Below are 19,567 nucleotides of genomic sequence, written 5' to 3'. Positions count from 1 at the left end.
ACTTAGAAAAAGCCAGAATTAAAAATCGACTCTGGCTAATTCCCTCCCACATGCTCAGGAATTGACTGTTTGCAAACCAATGAAGTAAGAGGGACAATTAATGCACAAGCAATCCATAATCTGCACTGAGAATACTTTCCATCCTGCACCATTTACAGAAATGGTTACAGAAAGCAAGGCAGTGAGATCATGCCCAAAGATGTTTAACTTATGGGCCCTTGGCATAGACGGTGGAAAGATGATGTCTTTTTAAGCTCTTTGGTCATGGGTCTCTATAGGGAAAAGTCTGAAATAAACCACAGCAGATAAAATAACTTCGAGTCCTCTCTCTGAGGCAACCCAAATATTTACATATCTCAGCGGGGCCTGGACATCCCCTCGCTTTGGCTGGGGGGCAGCAGAGGCAGTTGGACACTGGTAGCCTTCTCTGATGTTGGCTGGGCTATTACAGGATGGCAGGATTGGATGGTGATGGCCTGGCCATCAGTTAGGTGGTGCTGTTCCTGCTCCTTCCCCATTGCCCATCTCTTTCACAGGATTATAAGCAGGAAGAAGACCCAGCAAGATTTAAGTCAATCAAGACGGGTAGGGGACCACTGGGTCCCAACTGGAAGGTACAGTTTACATTCTCACCACCAGGGGCCCGAGCAGGGGCTGGGTGGGCTGATGGGTCAGTCTTCCTGGGAAGTGGATCAGGGAAGAGGGTGGATTTGGAGGACCTGAGGCTGGGCTGAAGTTAGCCCGCAGGCCACCCTCTTGGTCATGCGCTTGCCCATGGGTGTTTCCTCTCTGCAGAAAGAATTGGCAAATCAGAAAGACTTACCGTACATGTGCGCTTACAAACTGGTGACGGTCAAGTTCAAGTGGTGGGGCCTCCAGAACAAAGTTGAAAACTTTATACAGAAGGTGAGTGGCTGAGGGAGGAGGTGAGCTTCTTTCTCAAGAAAAGAAGCTCAGGGCTGGCCCTGCTTTAGATCCTTCTAATTGGATTTGGGAGCCGGCAGGGTCATCTTCCCCAACTTGACAGCCTTGACTCTTTGTGATGTTTATCATCAGTGCCAGAGTCAGGAAGATTCCTCAGTGTTGGGTAGGGGGGAAACTGAGGGACAGAAATGGGAGGGAAGTGATTGGCTATGATTAAACTTAAAGTGAAGCTCAGACGTTTGTTCCCTTTCTTGGAAATCCAAAGGCAGGAAGTATTGTAGTCTGAATTTCTCAGGCTCCTGAATCACTGGGTTGGAAAAAAAGAGAATTGAGTGCATGCCTCTTAATCCTGGCATACTCTTTCTGGTAGGTTAGAGGCCTGCTCCAAGCTGATGGTCCTCACCTGCGGCCCCTTATAGCTCTAGGATGAGAAGGAAACCCAGTTGAGTGCTTTGCACCTTAGCGGGCTTTTGGGGTTTGTCTTTCATGCCCCTTCTTCATATCCTGGTGAAGTTCACCAGGAAGTCTCTGCCCTTTGGCACTTAGAGCCTGCCCAGGGGGCCCAGCTGCTCTCCTCTGGTATCTAGGGAACACACCCAGCTGTGAATAGGCTTGGCTTCCCTCCCATCCTCACCGTCCTGATGTCCCTCTTTGCTCTGGATGTAGAGGATCTGAAGTGAGAGGCTCTGGGAGCCTCCCTGGGGCTCAGGAGTCCAGCCAGTAATGAGAACAAAGGGAGCAGGCCAGACATCCCCTGCCCCATAAACTAGATTGTGGGCATTAGCTCTCTGACCCCAGGAAGGAAGAAGGCAGTCGAGATGTTCGCCTATTGAATTTTCAACTTGCCCCTTCCATTTTTTAGCAAGAGAAGCGTCTGTTTACAAATTTCCACCGGCAGCTGTTCTGTTGGCTTGATAAGTGGGTTGAGCTGACTATGGATGACATTCGCAGAATGGAAGACGAGACCAAGAGACAGCTGGATGAGGTGAGGGGGAGCTTAGGGGTGGCTCTGTAACTCAAGGTTAATCCATAGGCTAAATCCAGAGCAGCTGATCATGGGGACGGATGTTAGAGGTACATCCGTCAGGACACTGCATTGAATGGACCAACATGACCCATTATGGAGGGTCCGGATTCTAGTCTGTTGAAGCTCTGGGCAGGTGGGACAAGAGGAACAGCAGTTCTCAGCAAGTAAATACACTGAGAGCTTTGTCCTGAAGTTCAGGTAAGTTTTCTTCAAACCCAGCAGCCCTCTTGTTTCTGACTCATCAGCAAAACGAGTAGTTTTTGAATCGAATATTGGCTCTAGGGCGCCAAGTCCAAAGATACAGTGCACCTTCCATCGAGGGCTTCTGACAGGCCACTTTGGGGGGCCAGGGCCCAGAAAACGCTCACCAGAAGAGCCAGAGGCCTAGGGAGGGCACACCATGCCACCTGAGGAGAACAGAACATGTGTAACAGGAGTCTGTGGGAGGCAGGTGCCAGGTCCTGGAGTAGGCAAGGGGTTGGACGTGAGCTGGGTGTAAAGGACGCCCAGCATGAACCTGTGGAGGGCATTATTCAGGCACCACAGACAATACAGGAGCAGCCCGCTTTCTAAAGTCTCTTTTAGCTTTATTTCATTTTCACTTGTTTCTCTTGAAAATTTTAGCTTTCAGGTTTGTTGAGCCTTGAAGTGGGGCCCAGGGTGGAGGGGAGGAATGGTTTTTGTCCCTTGAAAGTTCTCCTCCACTTTACAGAAGGGCTCCCTGTGGCGGTGAGCTCAGGTGGGGGGAATGAGAGGACAGCATTGGCAGTCTTCAGTTTTAGACTCTGCTGGACACCACAGAGCACAATCCCGTAACAGTTATGTAATTGTGTTTGTGAGGGAAAAGCCTCTTCTATTCCCACTGTCCTGCCCCCAGGAATGCCTTTTCCTTTACTGTCTGGGCCTATGTGAGTTCCTCCCTTCAGCACTTGGGTTTTTACTAGCCATTGTCTCTGATTGCTTCTCCTGCGCTGGGATGCCCCAGTTAGTCCCTGGTCCATCTTGGTTATTCATTTGACTGCATCAGGCTGGCTCTTTGCCAGGCTCTGGGTCATAGCCTCTATTTTGCTTGCTATTGGGCTACCTAAAGTTTGATTTATGACCATAGTTGTGGGGCTTGTGAGCTCCTAGCCAGAAAAAGGAATGGGTACAAAAAATGTGAACTTACTTACTTAGAACATCAGTTGCCAGTAAGCATTTATTGAGCATTTATATGTGCTAAGTACTGTGGTTACTAATAAAAAGTAAAAGCAATCTCTGCCCTCAAGGAGGATGAGGATGAGGATTGAGAAGAGCCCTTAGATTTGTCTGCTGAGATCATTGCTAACTTTGGACAGAGTTTCAGTTTCTATCCTTTACATACATAAGAATATACATGATACATACAAAGTACATACAAGGCAACTTTAGCATCTGGGCAGATTGGGAAAGGCTCCTTGGAGAAGATGGCACTTGAAATGAGTTTGTTTGTTTTTAATTTTTTAAAACCCCCTCACCTTCTGTCTTATACTCAATGCTGTATATTGAGTTTAAGGCAGAAGAGCAGAAGATCATAAGGGCTAGGCCAAGGGAGTTAAGTGACTTGTCCAGGGTCACACAGCTAGTGGCTGAGGCCAGATTAGAACCTAAGACCTCCCATCTTCAGGCCTGGCACTCTATCCACTGAGCCACCAAGATGCCCCCTTGAGCTGAGTCTTAAAGAAAGTCAGGGATTCAAGGAGATAAGAGGTGATATGACAGAGGGAACATTCCAGAGTGCAAAGACACGAGACTCCAGAGATGCAGTGTGCCATGTGTGAAGAGCAGCAAGTATCTGAGGCTGGCTACACTACGGAATGCATGGAGGGGAAGAATGTGGAAAGACTGGAGAAGGAGAAAGGGTCCAGGTTGTGAAGAGCCTTGAATGCACCAAAGAGGTGTTGATATTGGACCCCAAAGTTATAGGGAACTTAAGGAGTTAACTGGGGCTGGTGTGATATAATTAGGTTGCACTTTAGAAAGTCACTTTGGAATCCTTGGGGAAGGTGGACTGGTATGAGGAGGGACTTGAGGCAGGGAGACAAGTCAGAAGGCAAGGAGGCTATTGCAATAATCCAGGCAGGGAATAATGAGGCCCTCAACTAGAGTACTGGATATATGTGTGGAGAGACAAGGGGCTGTATTGTAAAGGCAGAAACAACAAGGTGTAAAAACTGATTGGACATGACACATGTAAAACCCAGTGGAATTGCTCGTTGGCTCTGGGAGAGGGGTGGGAGGAGGGGAGGGAAGGAACATGAATCATGTGACCATGGGAAAATAGTCTCAATTAATTAATTAATTAAAGTTTTCAGGGGGAAAGAAAACTGATTGGACAGGTGGGGTGAGAATGAGAGAGTGAGGCTGACCCTGAGATTTGTAGGCCTGGATGACTGGAAGGGCAGTCCTAGGGAAGAATGTTAGAAGGGCAGGTTTGGAGGGGAGAGACACAGAATTGTTGGGAGTTTGAGATGCCCATGTGCCACCCAGTTCCCTATTGACAAGTTATTGGTGCAGAACTGGAGCTCAGGGGGAAGACTAGGTTTGGCTCTATAGATGTGGAAGTCATCTGTAGAGAGATCATTGTGACCCCATTGGAGACAGTGAGATCACTAGGGAGAAAAAGGGAAGAGAACAGAGTCCTGGGGGGACATCTGTAGGTAGCCGGTTGGACCAAGAGGGAGCAGAATCCAGCAGGAGAAAAGGGAGCCAACTGAAGGGTTGCAGAGAGGTTTAGAGGACAAAGATTGAGAAAAGACCTTGAGACTTGAAAGTTCATTTCAGAGAACCATCTCATCCTGAATGGAGAAGTCAGCAGTGGACTGCAGAGAGGTTAGAAGAGAATGACAAGAAGTGAAGTGGATGCGCTGTGTGTGTGGATGGCTTTTTCTAGGCATTTAGTTGAGAAGGGGAGGAAGAAGAGATACTAGATGATAGAAGAAAAAGACCTAATGAGGATTTTTTATAGTGGGGGAGACTTAGGTATGGTTGTAGACCACAGAAGGAACTGATAGTAGAAATAAAATATTAGAGAATGGAGAATGATAGTGGGGTAATCTGCTAGAGAAGATGAGATGGGATGAATTCCCAAAGGGGCAGCCAGGTGTCTCAGTGATTAAAAGAGCCAGGCCGTGATGAAGGATCCTGGGTTCCAAAAATGTGACCTCATACTTCCTAGCTGTGTGACCCTGGGAAAGTCACTTAAACCCCATTGCCTGGCCCTTACCACTCTCCTGCCTTGGAACCAATATGTAGTATCAATTCTAAGATTCTAGTAGAAGTAAAGGTTTATTTTAAAAAGTGTTCCTGAAGAGGGGGTGGCATTGGCAAGGGATAGAGTGAGAGATAGTAGGAGGTGATGTCAGGGATGTGAGATGAGAAGAGGGAGTCACTGAGAATGATCTTAATCATTTTGGGTCACATGATAGATGAAGTTCTCAATTGAAAAGGTGAACAAAATGGGGTGCTAAGAGAGACTTGAGAGAAGAGATTTGGAACAGCCATTGTGGTGAGTGGGATGGATATTTGATTGGAGGAAATAGAACTGACCCACTTCAGTGAGGGCTTAGTTAAGATTAGATAACATAATCTATAGTTCCTGTTCCATTCAACAGGATCTGAGTAGGAGCAAAGGAGTCTCATTTGGGAGGGTAATCCCAGGTTGGGGTTCAACAAGGAGTTGTGGTTAGAACTAAGGAGCAGGAGAATCAAGAGCTGAGAGTAGTATAGGGCTGAACTGTTTCTTCAAAGTGTTGTGGTTGGGAAGGATGGTGGATGACCTAGAACAGTGATTCCCAAAATGGGCGCTACCGCCCCCTGGTGGGTGCTGCAGTGATCCAGGGAAGTGGTGATGGCCACACTTTTTTGGTATTACATTCTATTCTGAGTTCAATAAATAGTTTCATAACTTCTAGGGGATGCTAAGTAATATTTTTTTTCTGGAAAGGGGGCGGTAGGCCAAAAAAGTTTGGGGACCACAGACCTAGAAGAAGGGAGGAGGGATCAAGATCATGATGAGGACGAAGGGTAGGATTAGAAGTGCTGAGGTGTAGAACTATGGAATAAAAGAAAATTAAGACTAGAGGAAGGAATAGTAGAGTTCTTGAATGTGAAAGTGGGACCCTTGTGGGTAATGATGGCAAGATGAAGAGTGTTACTATCTCTGGATGAAACCGAGATGGGACTTGAGTTGATAATGAGCCAGGAAGTATGGGGGTATTCAAAGGAATATAAGGATGTATGTCCAAGACCCCTAGTATGAGAGCAAGATGGTAGTCAAGAGGGAGACTGTGAGTCAGATGGGGAATATCTGGGTGCTCACTAGATAATGACTGCCAGATTGGTGGTGGTGATTTTGGAGAGAGTAAACCTCAGGGGAGAAATTACTGAGTGATGTCCACTGGCAGGAGCAAATGAGCATCAGGAGTACTGATGCCCCTTCTGGAGCTAGATGTCAGAGTGCCAAAGGATGGCAGGCACAAGAGGAAATCTAAAGTGAAAGGAAGTGGATTGGTTATTGAGCAGGAACTTCAAAAGCTGGTGGAACTGGAACACTGGGATTTGGGAGGGTTGGAGGAAGGAGAAGAGCAAACATTTGTTAAGTACCTGTTATGTGCCAGACACTGAGCTAAGTGCTTTAATTATTATTATTTCATTTGATCTTCACAAAAACCCAAGGAGGTAGGTGCCATCATTATCTCTATTTTCTAGATGAGAAAACTGAGGAAAACAGATTAAGTGACTTGCTCAGGGTCATATAACTAAGTGTCTGAGACTGGAATTGAACTCAGGTCTTTGGGCCTAGCATTGTATCCACTGTGCCATCCAGCTATCTCTAGATGAAGATGCGGAAGCAGACAGCTGGGGTTGGGGGTTCTTTGGCAGTTTGGGGGCTCCTCATCACTGGGATGGACAATGTGAGAGGGGATGGGAGCATGCAAACATGGGAACAAGGCAAGGCAGTGTACCAGTGAATGGCAGGAAGTCTTCTGGCCAAGTCACATCAGGAAAAGGTCTCCTCAGTATCACCTCGTGGTCCTCAGACTCCTCAGTGACTGTAATCCCTCTGGATGAAATTCCAGCCTGGCCAGCCCACAGACTCCAGAGGCCAGGCTTGAGGCCTCAGACCAAATCGCATCATTAGAATTACATGCCAGGGTTGCCAGAAGCTGGGGTTGGGCTTGCCTAAGTGCTCAAGTGATGGCCTGGCAGCCTGCTCCTCTGGGCAGGAATCCTGTGACTCCTAGAGCTGAGGGGACCCTCCTGAGGTTCTCATTGATGCCTTCAGGCACAACCAGGAAAAACCATCCCAAACAGATGAGAACTAATCCTTCTTAATGACTGCCAGAGAATCCAGTTTGCCCACTTTCTTCTGCCCTGTTCAAGTGGGTGTAACTGCCATGTTGTGAGAAAGCTCTTCCTTAACTCCTGCTGCTGTATCGTGTGCCTGGTTCTGTGGGTTCCCTCCGCAGAAAAGATGAGCAAACGAGGTGCTCTCATTGCATGTCCATGATGCCCTCTTTATTAGGGGTCTTAGAATTCAAAGTGGTGGATCCCTGCCCTTCTAAGCCCCAACCACTGGCTCTGTGCATTTATCATAGAGAAGATAGCCCTGCTCTGCTTCCCCCTGGGAGGAAAGAATCAGGATCAATGGAGACAAGACAGAGCTGGGTAGACTGGGGCCTTGTGGATAAGACAAATGACTTGCTCAAAACCACACAGTGAGTTCATGATTGGAAACTCAAGCAGAGGCCTAGTGTGGCACTAATACTGTCTCTGGAGATGAGAAGAAAATGGCCCACCAGGCTTTAAGACTCCCTGCCTAAAGTTGGAAAGGCGGAGACTACAGGCAAAAGCCTAGCATCTCACTTGGCCCACCAGCACTAAGCCTGACGCTGAACGGAGGCCAGGCTCTCCACCAATGGGAGAGCTTTTGGCTGGGCCTTATCCTCTGCCATCTCGGGATATACCTTCTGTGCCATGGGTCATTTTAATGCTGTCCCTGGGGGCCCAGACCTTCCAGGCTTCCTGGTGTTTGGGGAAACTGCATGAATGCTGCCCCTCTCAAGACCCTAGAAATTAGAGGCCTAGAAATTAGAGGTGTGCATCTCCTACACTCCTAATCACAGCAATTCAGAATCAGTATCCCTTGCTGCCTTCCCTCATGTATAATCTCATCTCCCTATAACTCAGGGTTCCTGTTCCAAGGCCCTTTCTGTTATGACATCTGGAGCTCTCTCTTCAGTTATTACAAATTTCCTTTCATCTTCAATCTCTAACAAGCTTTCCATCTTACTGCCTTCATAGAAACTTAGTCCCCCAAAGAAGAGATCACATCCCTGGCTACCCTTTTCAGAGCTTGTTGCTCCTTCTCCAGCACATCAGACCACATGGAAGAAGAAGAAGCTTACTCTTTGTTCCTTACTGCCCCTTTGTAGACCCCTTCTCTGCCAGCATCACTCAGAATCCTTTCTCTTGAGGTTCTCACTGCCCAGCTACATCAAAGATTCTTATGGCTTGGATCTGTTGACTTCTAGGTCATCCTTCCCTCTTCCCCCCCTTTTTTTTTTGCCTTAAAAAAAATCTTACTTTCTGTCCTAGTATCTATTCTAAGACAGAAGGACAAGGGCTAGACAAGTGGGGTAAAGTGACTTGCCCAGGATCACACAGCTAGGACGTGTCTGAAGTAAGATTTGAACCCAGGTCTTCCCCTCTCCAGGCCTGGCTTTCTGTCCAGTGTGCCACCTAGCTGCCCCATCCCATTTCTTCTCTTAATACTAGTCATCTATAATTGGAGTGGCCTAATTCCAGTATTCTCTCTTTCCAGGCTTCAGCCAAGTCATTGACTCTTCCCTTTTCTTTCTCTCCTTTTCATTCTTCTTGTTTATTCAGGCTCCTGAAGCAGATAATTACTTTGCTTATAACTATTCCCTTCCCAAATCTTCTTTCTGTCTTTTTTCCTTATAAAGTATTTCAGCACTAAATTGTGTGTGTATGTGTATGTATTCTACTTTTTTTTTTTACCTGGGTCAGATAAAACTGAGATTTATGAAATACTCAATGCCCTCCTTTTGCATATATGCTTTGGATTTCGCCCGATCATGAGGAGTCAGTAAGTATCTCCTTCTTTCTTGTTTCTTCCCTAACACATTCTTTTCCTCTTCCCTTTATTTCCTCTCATAAATCAAACAAAATAGCATTGGCTTTTCCCTTTCTGTTACCTACATATCCAGTCAACTGCTAACTCTTGGCTGTTCTACTTTTACAGCATTTCTCACATCTGTCTCCTTTTCTGCACTCACACAGGCTCCCTCCTAATTCAGACACTCATCACCTCTTGGCTGACTACTATAGTTGCCTCTTAATTAGTCTCCTGGCTTTGTCCCTCTCCTTCTCCATCCATCGTCCACAGGGTGACCAAAATAATCTTCCCACGTCACAAGTTTGATCATGTCATAGCTCCACTTAGAAATCTCCAGTGGCTCTCCATTGCCTATAGTATAAGATACAAATAACTGTTTGTCTCACATCACCCAAAGGGTCTTACCTCCAGAAGGAGCCAATGAAATAGGAAAGATCCAAGAACACATCTTGGGTACATCTACCAGAAACACAGCCAAAATCATGCGTACAAAGAAGAATCAAACAAAGATTTGAATCACGAAGATTCACTTGGAAATAGGATTATGAGGGTGATTCAAGTCTAGGTCATTGTCAACAGAAATTACAGAAGGGTTGTCTTTTAAAAAATATGTTTTTATTTTATTTTTTCCAATTATATGTAGGAATAATTTTTGACAATTGTTTTCTGACATTTTGTGGTTCAGATTCTCCTTCCCTCCCTCCCCTACCTCTCCCTGAGGTGGTAAATGGTCTGATAAGGTCATACCAGTACTTTCATGCAATATGTATTTCTATCTTTTCCATGCTGTGATAGAAGACATATCACACATACAATAAAAAACTCATGAAGGAATAAAGTGAAAGGTGACATACTTTGATCTGCAGTCAGATCCCAACAGTTCCTTCTTTGGCTGTGAATAGCATTTTTTATCTTGAGGCCCTTGGGGTTATCTTGGGACCTTGTTCTACTGATAATAGTTTAGTTCCAGTAGGGTTCTTTTTACTTTTTTATTTTTATTTGTTTTTTTTTTGTTTTATCCAACTTTATTATTTAAAAGCTACCAAAGTGATTTTCCTTCAATGTAGGTCTGACTCTGCAACCCTTCTACTCAAACATGGCTGTTGTTTCTAATATAAAATATAAACATGACACTGGTAGGAAAAGCCCAGAGTTTATCTTCTCATGTGAGAGCTTGAACATCCTCTACTCTTCATTCCCACTGTTGCTCCAGAAGGGTTCTTTTTAAGGAGCCCTGATGTAGTGATCAGCACAGATTATGTGAGGAAATGGAAGAAACTATAATGTATGACCTCAGGCTATAAATGCTGAGCACCTGCTGAATATCTAGCAACTAGAATTACTTATCAAGAGAAGTTAGGTGGCACAGTGGAGAGCGTCCCAGGCCTTCAGTCAGGAAGACTTATCTTCCTGAGTTTCAGTTCTGAGAACCTCACCTATAAGCTGGAACCAGACCATTTTCCCCAACTAGATTTGCCAGCAGTTGTCCAACGCTGATCCATACCCAAAGTGACCACACCATTTAGTTCTCTCCAAGCTACATCAAATAAAGAAGGTTTCAAAATTCAGGTACATGGCAAAGGAGATCAAAGCCATGTGGGAGCAGGATGAGGGGCAAAGCTCACTTCTAGAGTTATCCCAAGGATATTTTCAGCCACACACACAAAAAAATCTATTTTTTCTGCCTCTGCAAGAGTTCAAAGAACATTAAATATAAAAGAATGAGAGCTCCAGGGCTATTTCTGTCTTTCTCACATTGAAAAAGAGGAGAAAAGTAAGATCACAACTAGCATAAGGCATTCAAGTTTGCAGATAACTGACACACATCATCTCATTTGAGTCTCACAGCAAACCTTGGCATAGGTACCACAGGTCTTATTATTCTCATTTTATGACTGAGGGGCTGGGGCTAGAGAGGCTAAGGGATTTACCTCTAACCCTGAAGCAAATATTAGAGGGAGGATTTGAACTCATACCTTCCTGACTCCAAGTTAAGCACTTTAGCCACTGGACTGGACTGCTTTTTTTTTTTTTTCAAACTCTTACCATGTGTCTTGGAATTAATACCAAGTATTGATTTTAAGGCAGAAGTAAGGGCTAGGCGATTAGGGGTCAAGTGGCTTGCCCAGAGTCACCCAGCTAGGAAGTGTCTGAGGCCAGATTGAAACCCTGGACCTTCCATCCCCAGGCTTGACTCTTTATTTATTTATTTTTTAGGCCTTCCATATTCTAACTTCCATTTACTTTTCAGCATTATGTCAAACTCCAGAGTGCATTAGTGATTATTTCTATGGGCTGAGTTCAGAAAATGGAACAAATTCAGGATCTGTTAGAGTGAATCAATCAGCAAAGATGCCTAAGTTCATGGATACCTTTTAGACATACCTCCTGTGAATGTTAGAGGGAACCTAGACTTAAAGCTCATCCTTAAGTTTCTCAGCCATCTCAGCTTTTCCTTTGTTGTTAATCTAAATGGCATGTCTTTTGTCTTCTTCTGGAGGCCTCTGATAGTAGTGCTTTACAGTTTGTAAATCCCCTCCTTTGCGCCTAACATAACCATGTGGGTAGGTGCTGTTATCATCCTTGTTTTATAGATGAGCAAACTCAGGTTAAGTGACTTATCTAAGATCACCTCGCTGGTAAGTATCCGAGGCATGATTCTATCTAGTCTTCCTGATTCCAAGTCCAGCCTTCATCCAGCATGTCACATGATCATCTTGTTTCCTCTTCTGATCCCTTTCCATGAAGGGTTTGGATAGTCCTGCATTGTAGAGCTCAGCACTTATCTCAACACTGTAATAATGGAGCCCTGGGGATGGGTATCAGGACTCAGTTGGGCCTTTTTGGTGAACTTGGGTTGGGTTTGTCCATTAGCCTCTCTGGCTGATATCTCCATCTTCTTTATTAGGAGGCAAGACAATTTGCCTCTCGTTGATGGCCCACCTATATCTGCCCTAGCTTCCTTTTTATTGTTGAGTCCATCTCCTGTTAGTCATCTTGACAATTTGTCTTGCCATTGGACTTTGATGACTGTGGAAGAGAGAGTGAAGCCTACCTCTTTGTGTCACTCTGCCTTACTGAAATCTGGGTTAAGTCGGTCAAAAGACATCTCCCAGGGACAACAACCAACCAACCAACGTCTCCTGTTGTAAGCTTTAGGACATAAAGCCCTCTCTTGTCCTGGGCACAGTGAATAAAGAAAGTGTCTTTACAATGAAGTTCTAGACAAAGCTCTTCTGAGTTTCCAGGCTGGAATTATGGGGGCTTTGTTGGTTTGATTCCTTTCTTTTCTAGCCAGCGGGATAGGATGACTTCTCCTCATGGCTTGCTAACTTCTGAGCATTAGGCAAGCCTACCTGGGCCTTAGGATCAACTTCAGGTGAACTTGTAGCACATCCTAAGGAAGCCCCAGAACCAGAAGTTTGTAGGGATGGGCACACACAGGGGATGATACTGGTTCTTTTTTTTCTTTTTCTTTTTTCTTTTTTTTTGCTCCTGTGACTCCTACTGACTTGGACCAAACTTTCCAGCTCATGGTACTTGGCTTATGAGAGCTTAGAATCTTGAAATTGGCTGAGCTGGAGGCTCTGGCCAATGGTTTTCTCATCTGTCTCTTCCATTTCATGTTCCTTACATTCACTTCCCTCCAGAAAGCCTTCTCTAATTGGCTTTATTTGATGCTGATGGCTCTTTGGGTCTTGTTTTCCTTTGGCATTCTCTTGGAAGTATATTAATTGACCTGTGTATGTTCAGTCTTCCCAACTACAAAATAATAGTGCTTTATATTTCTTGTTTTAATTATCTCCCATATAAGTGAAGCAACTCTGCCTCACTTAAATCCAATTCACTCAAGACATCGCTCCGTGGCATCACTGATTCTCTTTGAAACAAAAGACAGACAACACCTTCTAGATAAAATACCTACTAGGTGCTAAATAAATAAATGTTCAACTGACTTGCCATTCAAACAAGTTCCTAAAACAAATTTAGGATATCTTGGAGTTGGCCCTCTGTTCTTTGTCCTTCAATCAGAGCTTCACATGAGAAAGTTCAAAGTCTTGTTCTGCTAATTTGTTTACAGAAATCCAGTTACAGTTGAGGTACACCTTCTTAGTCGGGAACACAATAGGCTTATCCTGCTGCCGTCAGAAGAGTCCCTCTGTCATTCAGAAAGTTGGGACTTAACTTTTTTCGGGGGGTGGGGATAGGGTGAGTAATTATTTTTATTACTTGGTGTTCTAAGAATGTTCATATCCTGGTCTGTTTCCTGGTTCCTGTGTGCCAAACTAGATTTGTTTGATCTTTAAAAAGATGCTGTAAGAAAGAAGTTCCTCCTCTCAGCATCTCGCTTTCCTTGGAGGAGCATTTATAAAGCGGCTGCTATGTCTGTCAAAAGCCCTGAGAACGAGCTGTAGAGACCCAAACCAAGCTCCTTGTCCTCGCGAAATTTACAATCTAGTGTCGGGAAAGGAAAAAACATGTAAATATGCAAAAGGATCAGAAAGGCCAGCAATGGAGATGGCCAAAGGCCAGGAGTGGAAAGACCAGTTCTGACTTCTGCCTAGTGGGGAGTCAGAGGTTTCATGGGATTGGGCCTTGCACAATGTTTGGGGATAATGAAAAATGAGGTTTCTAAGAGGGCATTTGGTTTAGAAAGGCCTTAGAGACAAGGCTGAGGAACTTATTGTGGTGTGAGGGATCTCTGTAGAAGCTGAGAACATTAGAAATAATATTCACAATGACTCGGTTCTATGACAGCTGTAGGTTTACAAAGTCCTTTCCTTCCATCTCTGTAAAGTAAATATTCCAAGTATTATGACCCCTATTTCCCAAATGAGGAGGCTGAAGGGCTAAACAGGGTAGCCGTATCATGCTTGCCAGAATCTCCAGAATAACACAAAATGACCAAAGGAAACGAAAACCCTGCCAGAGAGAATTGTCCCTCTAGAGACTGAATTAAAAAGTCTTAGCTGAGCAGTTATGTAGCACAACTGATAGAACACTGGACCTGGAATTGGGAGGATCTGGGTTCAAATGTGACCTCAGACACTTCCTAACTGTGTGATCCTGGACAAACCACTTAATCTTGATTGCCTAGCCCTTGCTGATCTTCTTAGATCTGTTTCCCACAAACTTGTATTTCAGTCTAATTGGTGTCCTTTGTAGTCCTATGTATTTTATTTAAAAACCTGATTCTCAGAAGGGCTCCCTTGACTTCATTGGCCTGTCTGCCCAAGGATTCCAAGAGCCACCAAGAGAACTTTTGTATGAAGGAAAGGCCAGAGGTGTTTGAATTCCTGCATAGTGGATAGCTCAGTGATGTGGATGTGACCGAGTTAAAGAGTCTATGAAGAACTCAGAAGAGCTCCCAAAGCAGGAACCTCAAGACCTCTCCTTATCTCTAGGACCCTTGTGAGGATGCATAGAACATGGCTGGAGGGATGAGAGCAGCCTGACAGGAGAGACTTGAACCTCTGGGGCAGAGGGTTCTGGTAGATGCCCTTGGTAAAATGCACCATCTCATTCCTGAGTTCTCAGCTTGTGTACTAGACTGTTCAGCCTAGGCTATTTGACATGATGGCTTTTATAGAGGATCCCGGAGAGGGGAGAAAGGGTGGGATTTGTGGAAAATTTCTCCCAATCGTTGAAATCTTTTTTTGTGTGTGTGTGTCCCTCTCTTCCAGATGAGAGAAAAAGATCCTGTGAAAGGAATGACAGCAGATGACTAATGCCATCCCTTCCCCTCAGCACTGTAGGTACCAAGTTTTCTCCTTCTACAGGGCATGGAAGCTAAGGTGAAAATTAAGGTTTTAAAGGCCTGATTAATCCTTTGGAGGATTAGATAAACTTCTTTCCTGGACCCTTCTGATAGCAGCAGTGATGCCATTGACAAACTGGTGACCCCAGCCTGGGTCTCAGATTTTATTGAAAGTGTTTATGAATTTGGGTCCTTTTTTTTTTTTCTTTTTAAGAATCACACGGAAAAAGGAAAGTTCTGGATAGTTGGTACATGATAGACAGTTGATTCCACTCTGCCTCTGTGTTGGAAAACCACTTAGCACTTCCATCTCTCCTTCACCAGATTCCCCCCCAACCTTCCATGCCTCCTTCAGCTCCTTCTCTCTTTCCATACAAAGTGGACCCAACCAAGATTAAAAAAAAAATGTAATATTCAGTCAACAAGGGGTGGCAAATATCTGGGCCATTTCCAACATCTGAACAATGGAGCTTTCCATGACATTTCCTGGTGATAGCCCAGACACCTGTCATTTCTTCCTTTTTTTTTTTTAAACCTTTACCTTCTGTCTTAGACAGAAGTGAGGGCTAGGCAATGAGGATTAAGTGACTTGCCCAGGGTCACCTAGCTAGAAGATGTCTGAGGCCAGATTGAAACTGGGACCTCCTATTTCCAGGCCTGACTATCTTTCCACTGAGCCACTTTGCTGCCCCCAAGTTATTTTAGCCCTGTTTCTGTACCTTGGATTCTGCCTAAGTAGTTTCCTCCTTTTAGCCATTTGGAAGTAATCTGTCATTAGAAGAAGCAGCCTGAAATAATGGCTAGAGAACTGGTCTGAAGAGCCAGGAGGATTTGGGGAAGTCCCAGCCCTCCCCCTTCTTCATCCCAGCTGTGTGACCCTGGGCAAGTCACTTAACCTCTCAATGCCTCAAGTTACTGGTTTGCATTGGTAGGGGAAATGTCCCACAGAGAGCACCCTCTACTGGCAAAATCTGAGGTCTGGTCAAAAATCCCATGTAGCAGTAGCTATCTCTAACTCCATAGAGTCATTTCTGCCCCTTGTTCTGTTCCATGACTCTTCCCTACGCCCCTCCTGGGTTTCTTCTATTTGGATGGAAATTGTAGGCTCTGACCCTGGTAGAAACCACTTTCTCAGAGCCAAAGTTTCTCTTGAAAATCTTGCATCTGAGAAATATGGAAATAACAGACCAGTTACTGCCTGGAGAGAAGGGAAAGGGAGGGAGAGAATTGGAACTGGAAAATGTCAGAGAACAATTGTCAAAGAGTGTTTCTACATGTAATTGGAAAAAAAAAAGAAAAGGGAAAACCTGTATCATTCCATGGCCCGGTTTGGCCCTAATAGAAAGTGATGAACTTTGATGCTGCCTGCTCTCATTGGGAAAGCTAGGGACCTACGAGAGATACCCTTCTCTTCCTCTCCCTGCTCCTCACCTTAGAAGTGGCTTTTCTGGGAGTATAAAGCCTAGGATCTTGGTGCAGAGTATATGGGGGTGGGCCTGGCCCCTGCTTGGGCCGAGGCTACATGTGAGCCTGGGAGCTCTTTCTCCCCGAGATGGATCTTTCATCCATCTTGCCATAATAATGACTTAGGATGTACACTTGTGGTCTCCCTTTTTGCTTCCTTAATCATTGTATTTTTTTTCTCCTAGTTTTGCAAGACAGTGGTCAGCAGGAAGGGCCAGCAGCTCCACCCTCCCAAGAGACAGGCCATCTCCGGACCCAGCCTTTCTGTGCCTGCTTGACAGGCGATTTCCAACCCCTCAGTAGCTAATTCTAGATGCCCTTTAATATTGTGAACAAATAGACCGTCTGGTATTACTAAGCACACGTGTGCGGGAGCCGGCGCCTGCCTCTGAGACGTGTGGCGTGTAGGGTGCTGGATCAACAGCTCCTCCCTCCTCTTTCCATTGTGTTCTGACCCATTTCCATGTGGCCCCTATTTCCAAGTGACATTTCTAGCTGAAATAGCTGTCTTTTGTGATGTGATTTAAATGATTTAAGTTTGTCTGTTTTAAACCTGGGATAAACTGAGGCCTCTTGTGTCCTGGCCAGACCCTCATGATTCTGAGTGCTAACCTGGGGAGAAAGAAGCTATCGGGTGGATTGATTGATTTTTCTCTTCCTCCTTCCCCTTCCCTGCCCCCTCACCCCAGCTCTGGTCCCTGGAATGGCAGTGCAGCTTCAAGACTCTTAACATTTGCTTCTAGCATCCCAGTATTCTGGTGCTTCGTACCAACAGTAGCCAAGGCTTTCTTAGCCAATCACAGTTTAGGAACAAAGCCCAGCCCAGCCCAGCCCTAGGCACCAGCTCCTGGAATCCCTCTCTTTGGAAACACCTAATAGCTTCTTAAACCATTCTGTGACTCACTTTGTATGCATCGGCTTACAGAGCCCATAATGTCGCTGTCAAGTCTAGAGCTAGAGGGGCCTGTTCTATTTGGCCCACCCTTGTAACGTTATGCCACCTATGAGAAGTGACCCCTTGGGGTGCTATCTATGCCTGTGCCCTGCCTCCCAGTCAGGCTGGTGCTTCTGTTGAGCAATAATCCCGTGTTCTCTTGGATCCCTCGTCCCTGGCTCTGAGACTGGCTAGGATGCAAGAGTCCCAATCTTTTCAAGCTGCATGCAAAAAAGCTCCCTTTGCCCTAAAGCTTCTGTAGTCGTCTCATCTGCCAGTGCTGCCGGAGAGGGACTAGGAAGAGAGGGCTCTGAGGCCCAGGCCTTCATTTGCCCCTGCTGAGCTCTGCTCCAGATTGCCCCACACTCCATCAGGGTGGGCCTGGTGAGGAGGTGTAGCCTCTAGCCAAGCTGGCCCTCCAGGAAGAGTCCGGAGCATATGGCTCTTCTCTTCAATTAGCCAGCTGCTGGAGTCTCCTCCTCCTCAGCAAAACCTGAGAGGACTCTCATCCTAGCCGAGGGCACATACCAGAAGCAGCGGTGGTGGCACCATTTCTCCAAAGCTGCTCGAATCATCAGTGTTCTAAGTCCATGCTGCCCCGTGCTCGCACTGCCGAAGAGAGAGGCAGGATCCCCAGCAGGGAGGAGGTAGTTTGTCTGCGGGTCTCTGTTAGTTTGCTTTGCCTTACTCATTTCTAAGTGCAATAAAAGGAGTGTAGGACTTCGCCTTCGACTCTGGTGGACCCTTCTCTGGGACCCTTCTGGGGAAATGGGGTAGGTAGACACAAAGCCAATTGAGCTGAAGCACAGATCCTGAGTTTTCAAAAAAAGTTCCTTCTGGCCATTTTCAAGCAAGCATTCTTTGGCTCTAGGAGCTGCCCTATTGTAGACACTTGGCCTCTGGCCTTGGTAATCACCCAAGTCCAGCAGCCTCCTCATTATGGGTCCCCTGGATAAATAACTGGGTGTTCCAATTGGTCCTTTGTGTGCTGACTACATGGTGAGTCAGGGGGGAGTCTTCTCTGTGGGGGGAAAAATTGTCAGTGTTGCTCTAATCATTCTCTTACTATTAGCCATATTTGTGCTTAAACAACAGTTTTCTTCCTCCTGCCTTCATCTGGAAGGTGGAACCTGGATATCTGTCCTCTCTGAGGAAAGACTGACATTCAAAGCTAATGAATGTTTACACATTTTCAGTCAGGAAAGGCTCAAAGGAGAAAATCCTTCAAATAGTCTTGCCAGCTTCTAAATAAGATCAATGCACAAAACCTGAGATCCTCCTGAGATTTTTGCTTTCTTCCTACCTCCTCCTTGTCTGTACCCCTCTCCTATAATTTTAACCCAGAGTGAAAGCACCCTGAAGATCTGGGCTGGAGAATCCCATAGGATCTACCCTGATCTTGGGGTTCTGAGCACTAAAAACCCTAAAGAAGGGAGGCCAAGGCTCACCCTCCAGATGATGGTGGTGGTGCTGCTGCTGCTGGGTGTTGGTGTTTGCTTCTCTAAGACCCCACCTCTCTCTGTCCAGCCTCCCCATCCCCCTGGCCCTGCACCCAACCTTGCTAGCTCTTAGAGAGGCTTGGTGCTGGTGGTGTTATACCTGAGGATGCACTCTTTGGCTTCAGACGTGCTGCTATTAGATTTCCAGCACTGCAGTCCGGCAAGACCATCCTTGGTAGAGTATCCCCAAGCCTGGGTGCTGGCCTCCGGCATTTCGATTGAAGGGAGGTGTTGGTGATAGTTTTTATCTCTGGCACTCATTCACCTTCCTGAGTTCTTAACTGCCCCTGCTGGGACCCCCTGACAAACATGTTTTGGTTGGTTCCTAGTCCTATACCTTTTACAAAAAACACTTTGTAGAATTAACTAGATTACCTTGTTGTTTCTTTAATGTGAGTTTGTGCCTTTTTGTCTCCTAATCTTCCAATACAGGTATATTGGGGAAAAAAAAGTCTAATAAAATCATAGACACAGCTCTCTGGAGTCCAGATTGTTGGTGGTGTCCTCCCATGAAGGTTCTTGTAAATGTTTTGCAAATGAAATCCATTCAGAATCATGCTGCTATTAGATTTCTCTCCTAATATGCAAAGGTTCCTGATAAAATATGTATATTTGTTTTTTCAAACAGGATCCTCTTTTTCCATTGACTTACATTATAAATCGAAATGTTTATTTTTGATTCTGACCCAACTTCAGGTAGTTGTGGCTTCTATGATTTTTAGCTTTGAGTGTCTTTTTACTCCTACTCCTCACTCCTAAAAATGTAAAAACACTCAATTTATAGTAGAGGTGATAATTTTTA

General features: G+C 45.3%; 1 protein-coding gene across 1 annotated transcript in view; it reads left to right on the top strand.

Annotated features, from left to right (window-relative positions):
- Positions 1-19,239, top strand: part of PITPNA (phosphatidylinositol transfer protein alpha) — a 41,892-nt gene extending 22,653 nt beyond the window's left edge. Inside the window, exons 8-12 of the mRNA XM_044672944.1 lie at positions 537-614; positions 796-906; positions 1,787-1,909; positions 14,795-14,862; positions 16,518-19,239. Coding sequence (XP_044528879.1) covers positions 537-614; positions 796-906; positions 1,787-1,909; positions 14,795-14,839 — 357 coding nt within the window. The 3' untranslated portion in view covers positions 14,840-14,862; positions 16,518-19,239. The remainder of the gene's footprint in view (positions 1-536; positions 615-795; positions 907-1,786; positions 1,910-14,794; positions 14,863-16,517) is intronic.
- The last annotated feature ends 328 nt before the right edge of the window (positions 19,240-19,567 follow it).

Source organism: Gracilinanus agilis, chromosome 4 (assembly GCF_016433145.1).
Source record: "Gracilinanus agilis isolate LMUSP501 chromosome 4, AgileGrace, whole genome shotgun sequence".
NCBI classification, from domain to species: Eukaryota; Metazoa; Chordata; class Mammalia; order Didelphimorphia; family Didelphidae; genus Gracilinanus; species Gracilinanus agilis.
The sequence above is the reverse complement of the archived record's forward strand: the minus strand, read 5'-3'. Positions and strand labels throughout refer to the sequence as shown.